The 9,472-nt window shown below is 62.3% G+C and overlaps 1 protein-coding gene across 9 annotated transcripts in view; it reads left to right on the forward strand.

Moving 5' to 3' along the window:
* Positions 1-3,289, forward strand: part of LOC128826544 (nesprin-2-like) — a 23,915-nt gene extending 20,626 nt beyond the window's left edge. For 7 of the 9 annotated variants that reach the window (XM_054009878.1, XM_054009877.1, XM_054009883.1 and 4 more), the window contains exons 11-13: positions 160-314; positions 1,221-1,282; positions 2,094-3,289. In XM_054009878.1, the coding sequence (XP_053865853.1) occupies positions 160-314; positions 1,221-1,282; positions 2,094-2,301 (425 nt within the window). In that variant the 3' untranslated portion in view covers positions 2,302-3,289. Of the gene's footprint in view, positions 1-159; positions 315-1,220; positions 1,283-2,093 lie in introns of those variants that run through there. The other 2 variants (XR_008442853.1, XR_008442854.1) reach the window with 1 other exon arrangement.
* Positions 3,290-9,472: the final 6,183 nt, after the last annotated feature.

The raw sequence follows: 9,472 nt of genomic DNA on the forward strand, positions 1-9,472 counted from the left end.
CCAAGGAGCTTGTAGCAAAGCAAGGATTTGAACCCAGTCCTGCCGTCTCCCAGGTTGGTATCCTAATAACCGGGTCATCCTTCCTCCCCTCCCCTGGGCTGATCTCTCTCTTGTAACCCTGCCCCTGGCAGTCACGCCCCCGCCATCCTCTCCCCTTAGGGAATGCCCCTCGGCGTGGCAGCCGGCATCCCCAGAGCCTGACCCTGGGGAACGAGGCCTGCCGCCAGACAGAGACGGTGGGCTTTGACCCTGAGCGGATTGAGAGCTGGCTGGGCCAGACCTGCGTGGAGCAGGGCAAGCTGGAAGTGATGCAGGTGAGCGCTGTTGCACCCTGGAGGGGGCAGGGGGGTCTCGGGTTAGGCACCCCCACATCCCCAGTGCCTGCGGGGCTTAGATCTCTCCCGGCCCCAAGCTCCATGCGGCTTTCCCTCCCCTACTGGAGATGATGGTGCTGATCAGGTGGTCTGGGGGGTCATCCCTGTGACCTCTGCAGGGATGGGGCACCCTAGGGGGAGCTGATGCAAGTGGGATTTGGGCTGGGGGGGGTGTCCTCCCCTCTGGTCTCGCCCCTGCCCCTTTCTATCCAACCTGACCCGCAGGGCTCGGAGCGATGGGGCCGCCCCCCAGTTTCCCCTCCCCAAGCAGCAGGGCCGAGCGTGGGTGGTTGCAACAGTGGCTGGGAAAGACAAGGACCTGGCTGGCCCTGCCAGTCCCAGCGTCCAGCCCCGGGCAGGCCAAGCAGTAGGGTTCAGCTGGGATGCCGTCAGAGTCCCCAAGCTAAGCAGGGACATGCCTGGCCACTCCCAGGAGGGGAGGCCCCCTTGTACTGCTGATAATTAGAAAGAGCTATGCCCTCCCAGATCACAAGCCAAGCATGGGGCTAGACATAACTCCCCTCCCCTGGCACTGGGGTAGGACCCAGGAGTCCTGACTCCCAACCCCCCCGCTGCTTGAGTCCACTAGATCCCCTCTCTCCACACAGCTGGGGATAGCGCCCCCGAGTCCTGGCTCCCAGCCCCCTGCTCTAACCACTAGACAGCACCTCTCCCGCTGTAAAGTTTCCTTCCCCCGCGTGAGTTAAGGAAGAAGGCCCCACGTGTGGTGGGCTCGAGGCTGGTACCTCGGATGCGCTGGCCATGCAGAGCCCATAGCTGGAGGGGGGGTGTTGGGCCCCATCCAGCCCTGACTAACGGCCCCCTTCTCCGACCTTCCTTCTGCAGCCCTGCAAGAGGAGTCAGGCCGGTCCCGGCTCTGAGGACGTGGCAGTCATCATTGAGAAGGGGTAGGGGGCTGCTGCTTTGAGCCAGAGGGGCAGGAATGCCACAGCCAGATGTCCTTTGCCCCATCCCTCCCCCAACTGACCCCCCCACCCCACCCCAGGCCTGGCATCTCCCCACCTCCCAGCCCTGCCTCCCCCAGGCCTGCTTTCCTGGGAGTGGGGTGGGTTAGCCCGTTGCACCAGTGCCTCCAGCCGTCTGTTCCAGGTCACCACCCTGTGGGCCCTTGCCCACCTGCAAAGGGTTACGGAGAGCAAGAGCAGATGTTCCCAAGGGGTGTCTGGAGCAGTCTGAGCGCAGCCCAGTTGTGGCTGGGTTGCCCGGTGGGCCTGGGCGAATGAGGCTGAGATGGGAGGGGCAGAGGTGGTGCAGGGTGTGGACCTCTCAGCGGGCCATCCATGAAGCCAGCCCAGACTTTCTCCTCGTATCTAGCTAACCACCCTCCTTTCCAGCCCCCGCCAGACCTGCCCCTCTCCCACACCCTGGAGCGAAGGTCTCCAGACGCATTTCTGTCTGAAACAGCTGCCAGGCTCCCTCCCCACTCCACTGACTTTGGAGTTCACCCCTAGGGAGGGGGCTTTGGTCCCCCAGCCAGGGGACAGAGCAGTGCAGAGAAAGGGACACCGGGAGCGGCGAATCCCATTGGAGCCCATTCTGGTTTCCAGTGGCTGGGAGTTCCACAGGCCATGCTCCCCTTTTCCCTGGGGCTCGCAGGGAGGGGGGTTGAGCTGCAGCGGGCCTCTCCTATGACTCTTGTTCTGTTCCCCGCCGCCCCCGACGTGCCAACTCCAATCCTGGCATCTCTCGTGCCTCCAGGTCTATGTCCCAGCCCTTGGCTTTCTCAGATCAACCTCAGGCGGGCTCCAGGATCCTGGTCAGAATGAAGAGGCTGCTGCTGTCTGCGGCTGGACTACTCCTGCTCCTCCTGGCCGGCACCTCCCTTCTCTCCCGCGCTGAAACGCCCTGCTACGTCCGGTCCTTCCATTTCATGCTGAAGTACGTCAATGGGCCCCCTCCTACGTAGGCGTGCTGGGAAAATGCCAACGAGAGCCCACGGCTTCCCCAATGCCGGGGGCAGCTCCAAGGGGTAGGGGGGCCATTTCCCACCATTCAGTGCCGCCCTCGCGTGGATTTTCCTTGGGCATCTGCCAAGCCACCTGCTTCTGAGGAAGATCCCAACCTCCCAGCATGCCCAGATATGCAAGGAGCCTGCCCGTGAAGGAAGCACTTTTGGATCCTTCCCGGGACTTTGGAAGAAGCTCATCAGTACTTTCAGAGACCCCCAGAGCTGACCCACACGAACCCAGAAGCTTACGGCTGAAAGGAACCTCAAGAAATCAGCTGGTCCCACCACTGCACCGATCGAGGACCCCTTGTGGTCGTTGGCCTTGCTCTGCCAGCCCAGCCTAGCCCCTTGGCAGGTCCACCGCTCCCCAGGGAATGGGGCAGCTTGGACAATTCTCCATCGCAGCTGTTCTTCGACAGCAAATCAGGACTTGACCCAGCAAAACATCCTGTGAGAAGTGGCTGCTTCTTGTGGAAAATTTTGACTTTTTGTTCAGACTCAAAGAATACCCAAAACTCAGAATATCTCAGTTCAGAAATGCTACCCAGGTGCCTCATGGGAGTTGTAGTTTGGGTGATTCTTAGCCCCATTCTTTATTATGGGTTGGGCTCCCCCGCCAGCCTACATCTCCCATGATGTGTTGCAGCTGTGGGACTCCCATGATGCACCGACACCCATCTCCAAGAGGCAAGACCATGGAGCATGATGGGAGATGTAGTCTGGCCAGGGAGCCTAGCCCATAGAAGAGAATGGGGACATGCGAGACCTGAACTACACCTCCCATAAGACACCTGGACAGCATGGACTGGGTACTGCCCCCTAGGGGACTGGAACTGAGGCCGCTGCAGCCTTGAAGATGGATCTAGTAAATGGTGCACCCAGGCCCATCCAAACCGGAGTCTGTGCGAATGCCAAGTTTAAGTAAATGTGTTTTGAAGTGAATTTATTCATGTGCCATGGAACTGGTTTGCTGGGACCTCAGACCTTTGGTCATTACCTGTCTACCATCAAGTGGGGCTCACCTACATTTCCATGCCTAGCTATGCCACTGGGGAAGGCGTTGTAAGTGGTACTGCTGCAGCCCTGCGGGTGGGCACAGGACCTGGTACCGTTGGATGCGAGGGGATATGGTAACTGGTGCCACGCTAGTCACACCCCATTGTGCCACAGGTACCATGGGAGCTCTGCAGCTGGGTACCATGGTGCCAGGTGCCATACAGACACAGAACAAAAAGCCCACCCTGCCACGGAGTTGCCAGTCAACCCATGCCCATGTCCTTATGGGGCTCTGATCCTTCCACAGCGGGGCAGATGCTGGTAGAAAGGATGGCCCAGGGGTGAGGGTGCCCTTCTTGGACTTTGCAGACAGTGGCATGTGGGTGAGTCATTCAGCCTCTCCCTGCCTCGCTTTCCCCTCTGTGCAGTTGTGAGGCTAACTGCAGTAGTGGTTGTGAGGTGTTCAGATATGGCCGTGGGGGGGCTGTGCGAGTCCTTTGGAGGGACAGTACTTATTCCAGCGAGGCTGGGGGAGTTCCAGTAACACAGGCCTTGTGCCTTCGGGAAATACTCACACTTCCCTGGGTTGGTGCAGCTTCTCCCCTGCCTGGGTGTGGGTCTCTTTCCGTCTGCTCCCCGCATGCTGGACCTGGCCAGCCCCTTGTGGCTAGCGCAGGCCATGCTCCTGCTCCACCCCCTATGGGCCCTGGGGGGTCGAGCATAGGTGGTGCAGTGGCTATGTGTGGGGTCTGGGAGATGGCGGGGAGTCTCCAGGGGTCCTTTCTACCTTGTTTAAGGCCCCTTTGCCCTGCCAGGGTGGCACACAGAGAGGGAGCTGTGTCTGACATTTATATAGCTAACAAGCCTCCACAATAAAAATACACACCTGGGCAGCAAACCCTCCTGCATCAGGGCGTGAATCAACCTCTCACGGCGCTGGGGGCTGCTTATTCCATTACTGCCGCCCTGGGGGCGTCCTGCCATCCTCCCACCCAGCAGCTGCCCTTTGCCACTGGAGAGGGGAAGCTGGGTGCCAGGGGAAAGTCCTGGGTTCTGGGGGTTTTGTCAGCTCCTGCCAGGGGAAGGTGGTTTCCGGAGAGCGGGGAGCCAGGGCTGGATCTGGGTCCCCGTTGCCTCCTTGATGGGCTGCGTACTGGGCCTGAGGTGACCGTGTGGGTCACCGTGCCACTCAGTTTCCCCTCGCCAGCAGCTGCTTCTCATCATGACCCCAGTTAGGAGAGGAGGCAGGGGGGAGTGCTGGGAGTCAGGACGCCTGGGTTCCTTCCCAGGCTGGCTCTGCCATTGATTTGCCAGGTGGGCAAATGGCACCTCAGTTTCCCCATGTGTAAGACTGTAGGGAGGTGATGTGATTGACCTAAGGGAGGCCACGGCGTTTAATCCACTGAGGTGGGAGCTCCCTGGGTGGATGGCGACAGGCAGAGGCGAAGGGGTGAGTGTCAAACCCAGAGCTGGGTCTTCATCTGAGATAAAGTGGTGGTGGGGGGGTGTCATCTCCTGCCCCAGTGTGGTGGGGTCGGAGGGCCCAGGGAGCCAGCACTGAGGCTACGTTTGTTCTTGTGAGTTTGAGCCGTCTCAGTTTCTGGACAGATAATATCAGCCTCCAGGAGACTCGAGTCAGGGGCGGGGCAGAGGTGGGAGTCAGGACTCCTGGGTTCTATTGTGAGTGCTGGGAGGGGAGTCCAGGGCTTAAAATCCCAGCTGGCCCCGTTCTAAGCACTCCCCTCCCAGCGCTGGGGAGAGAACCCAGGAGTCCTGGCACCCAGCACCCCCCGCTTTAACCACTGGACCCCACTCCCCTCCCAGCGCTGGGGAGAGAACCCAGGCGTCCTGGTGCCCAGCACCCCCCCCTCGCTTTAACCACTGGACCCCACTCCCCTCCCAGCACTGGGGAGAGAACCCAGGCGTCCTGGCTCTCGCTCCTCTGCTCTATTAGACCATAGCGCCCAGGGGTCCTGAGCCGCCCCGCCCCCCCCCCCCCGCTCTAACCACTGCCCCAGCCTGCCCCAAGCGCCTGGTGTTAGTCCCCAAGGCGGGCTGGGAGCATCCCGACTGCCCCTCCCCGCCCCCGCAGGCAGGTTGCCATGGGAACACAGGGGGGGGAACACTGGGAGGGGGCTGGGCCTTGGCAAAGCGGGGGGGGGGCGCGGCGGGGCCGGAGCGAAGCGCAGGAGCCGGGAGCCCCGCGCAGCGTAGCCGCTGCTGCGGCCCTGCAGCCGGGGCGGGGGCAGGTCAGTGTGGGGGGCGGGGGGGAGCGGGGACAGCTGGCCGGGTGGGGGGGGCAGGAGCAGGGGGGGAGCGGCTGGGTGAGGGGGGGCAGGAGCAGGGACAGCTGGCCGGGTGGGGGGGGGAGCGGCTGGGTGAGGGGGGCAGTGGGTGGGTGCTTGCGCGCCAGGCTGGCACACTCCGGTTTGGCTTAGAGGGGCGACTGGCGCTGAGTTGGCTGGGGAAATGGAAGTAGGTTCACATGGATCCCCAGCCGCGGGTCACCCCCCCCCCTCCCACCTGGGCCAATCTGGGCTGGTCCTGATCCCCACCCTGGGGGGGCTGGGCCCCCTGTTTTGCAGTCGTAGACGGGCTGCGGGGGCTCCCTGGTGCAGGGGGGGGGGCTTTGCACCCAGTTGGCAGCTCAGTGATTTACGGGGACAGGCTGCAGGGTGGGGGTCCCATGTCCCTGACTCAGGCCCCTGCTTGGCGTAACTGGGGTTAGCGTGGCGGGGGATGGGATCGTTCTAGCTCTGGCTGGGGCATCGGGGGGCTAGGGCTTAGCGCGGGGCTGGCCGGGAGCCAGGCCTCCTGGGTTTTATCCCCAGTTGCGGGTGAGCGTAGGGTCTAGTGGTTAGAGCAGGGGGCAGGCCCAGCCTGGGTTCTCTATCCAACGCGGTGTCGCTGGTTCCCCCGCTTGGCAGGGACGGGGGATCGTGCCCAGGGTTAAAGGGGAGATGGGTTTAAATCAAGACTGAGCTCCAGGCTGGGTCCTTCTGGCCTTAGCCCTGAATAGACTCACAGATGCCAAGTGCCACTGATCCAACTCACTCGGGTTCTGGTTTCCCCAGCTGCTGGAGGTGTCCCCCCATCCCACGCAGCTCGGCCCCCCACCCGCCAGAGCCCTGCTGCTCGCCCAGACGAGGACGCCGACCCCGGGACCTGCAGCTGGCCCGGCGTGGAGCGAGCCCTTCACCGCTGGATTGGAAGCTCCTCGCGCCGGGACCCCAGCCGGAATGTGCCCTCTAGAGCGCGAGGGGCGAGGGGGCTGAAATGGACGTGGCGAGCCAGGGAGGGGGGACGGCGTCCCAGCCCAGCCCGGCCTGGGATGGAGGCAGCGTCACCCCCGTGCCCCTGGCTCATGGATCAGGGCTCCCGCCAGCGCCTGGGAGAAAGCGCCCTTCACAACAGGCCTTCCTCAGGCAGAAGATTCGGATGCTGCGGAAGGAGAAGGGGGCGGCGGGCTGGGAGCCTGGCGCCGCCCAGAGCCGTCTCTGCCTGGAAGCCAACCACGAGAGCCCCATCCAGGCTGTGAGGCATCCAGGGGGCCGGGCCGGGGCCCGGGGCTCCCAACAGGACTCGGGGCCGGGCAGTGCAGGCTCCTCCCTGCTCAGAAAACTGCTCTGCTTCAAGGCAGCAAACCCAGGGAAGAAGGGGTGGGAGGTGCCACCCTGCCAGGGGCCTGGTGAGGGCACTGGGCACAGGCCCCTCGCTACCCTTAGCAGAAGCGTGGAGCCCTTTGGCGAGTCTCCGCTGAGATGGCGGCAAAGGGCTGCCTCCCTGAGCCCAGGCGGGACAGGCTCCAGCCCCTGGTGGGCTCTCTGCGGCCTGATCGGGGCAAAGAGAGGAGCAGGGCCAGGCGGGGGCCAGCTGCCAGTGCCCGAGGCAGCACAAGGGGCAAAGAGGGACGGAGGAGATGCTGAGACACAAGGTGGCGAGGAAGGAGCGAGTGCCCGGCTGGGCGGGCAGCGAAGGGAGCCCGGCGGATAGGGAAGGGCTCCAGTGCTCATGAAGGATGGTGGCTTGGCCAGGCCAGTGTGCCCCCCCCACTGTGTCCCCCACCCTCTCTCGCCCTTTGGTGTCTGTTCCAAATACTGCTAATAAAAACGCCTTCCTGTTGCAGGAGCTCTGGTGGGTCCTTGCAGCAGGGGCAGCTCTAGGGGCCGACCTCCCAAGCCAGGCCCAGTCAACATCCTTTGGAGTCGGGATTGGACCTTGGGCACGGGCTGGAGTCAATATTATTACAGATGAGGAAACTGAGGCACAGGGCAGGACTGTGATTTGCCCCAGGTCATGCAGGAAGGCAGTGGCAGAGCAGGGATCGTGCCGGCGATAACGTCCCAGGTAGGAACAGAAGCCAGGACTCCTGCCTCTCGGCCTAATCCTGCTCTAACCACTAGACATGACTCCCCTCCCAGAGTTGGGGATAAACCCCGTCCAGAGGTGGGAACAGAACCCAGCACCCAGCTGTTTCTCCTATTGCTACGCTCCCCTGTTCTATTAGCGATCAGCCCAGAAACCCGTGTTGGGGGGTAAAAAAAGTCACAGCTGGTGAGCAGGGTCACGGGGAGCGAAATCTTTGTTCTGTTCCTCCATGGGGCACCCTCCTTGGCCCTGCCCGCCCACCCTCCAACAGCTTGGTGCCTCTCTCTTCACCCTCAGGACATGGCCTGACTGGCTCAGACGCCACTCAGCTAATGAACCCGGGGCCATTCCCAGCAACCCAATCCAACCCAGCGATCAGCGCGTAGGGAGCTTGACTCACAGCAGAGACTGATTTCATTCAAATCTTCCTCCAGCTGCTGTTTTCTGGGGCTCACAGAGACACCGGCTCTGCCTCCCAGCAAGGATCCTGCCATTCGCCCGTGGAACTCCCTTGCCACCGAGGCCCAAAGAGGACTGGCCTCGTATACGGATAACAGCCAGAGCTAGTGCGATGCCTGAGAAATAACCGAGACTTTGAGAGAGAAACGCTCACGTGCCAGGGCCTGAACCAGCCGCTAAGCAACACCCTCACCCTTGCTCAAGCCCCTCAACAGGGCACTGGCACCCAACTCTCCTCTGCGCCAGTGGGAATTAGGCACCTAAATCGCCCTGGGGATCGGGGCCCAGGCCAGCTCTGCTCCCCCCACCACCAGTTAGCTGGGCCTCTCACGGGGCGCTGGGATAGGGCAGCTTTGGCTGGGCACCGCTCAAGAGGCTAAGAAAGGTGAGGAGTTGAGGCCTGGCTGGGGCCTGTTGCTGCCCCCCCCGGCCGGATTCTCTCCTTCCACTCCCCCCCAGCTCAGCTCCCCTGCTGTAATCCTTCCCCTTGTGTAATAACTCCATGACCATCCTCCGAGTCGGCCCCGCTGCGCCAGGTGCTGTACAAACCAGCCCGACGCAGGCCCCACCCTACCGAGCTGGCCCACAAAGTAAGCCAGGTCTAGGTGGAGTTCTGTGAGGATATGGCCTGGGTCCGTGCAGCACCTGGCCCAATGGGGCCCCTACCTTGGCTGGGGCAAGGCCTGGGTCTATACAGTAGCTGGCCCCATGGGCCCCGCTCTCTGTTAGTGCTACGGATGTAGGCTACCCGCCCTCGGGCAGTGTCTTTCAGCCAGCTGCGGAGACCCCTGGGCTCCCAACGGGAAGTGGTGGGGACGAAATTTCACTGCCGAAATTGAAAGCACACAAAGACGGTTTCGAATCGTGACTTCTTTTTACCATTAGTGGATGTAACACAAACAGAGTCCCCCCCCAGCAAAGCAATACACCCCGCTCCCCAAAATCGAGCTCCCCCACCCAAAAAAATGGCCAGTGATGGGGGCAGAATTCACCCCGCCCGACAGCCTGTAAAGCATTTCAGTTTAAAATTGAAGTCAGCGGGCATGGGACCCTCCTGGCGCAGCCAGAGCTGGAAGGAAACGGGGAGACAGGAAAAGGAAGATCTCCCAGAGGGGACAGATCTGGCTCCAGGCAGGTGACAGCAACGTAAACACAAAGCGGAGGAGAAGGCGCCGCTGCGGAAGATGTCAAGCACGTGGGGAACGGGCAGGGGAGGCGGAGTGGGACGGGCAGCGCTTAAAGTAGGTCAAGCTGGCATCCGGGGGGGCGCAGGCTGGCATGTGGGATGCAGAGGCTGATTGAATTT

The sequence above is a fragment of the Malaclemys terrapin genome, chromosome 20 (genome assembly GCF_027887155.1).
Source record: "Malaclemys terrapin pileata isolate rMalTer1 chromosome 20, rMalTer1.hap1, whole genome shotgun sequence".
Lineage (NCBI taxonomy): Eukaryota > Metazoa > Chordata > Testudines > Emydidae > Malaclemys > Malaclemys terrapin.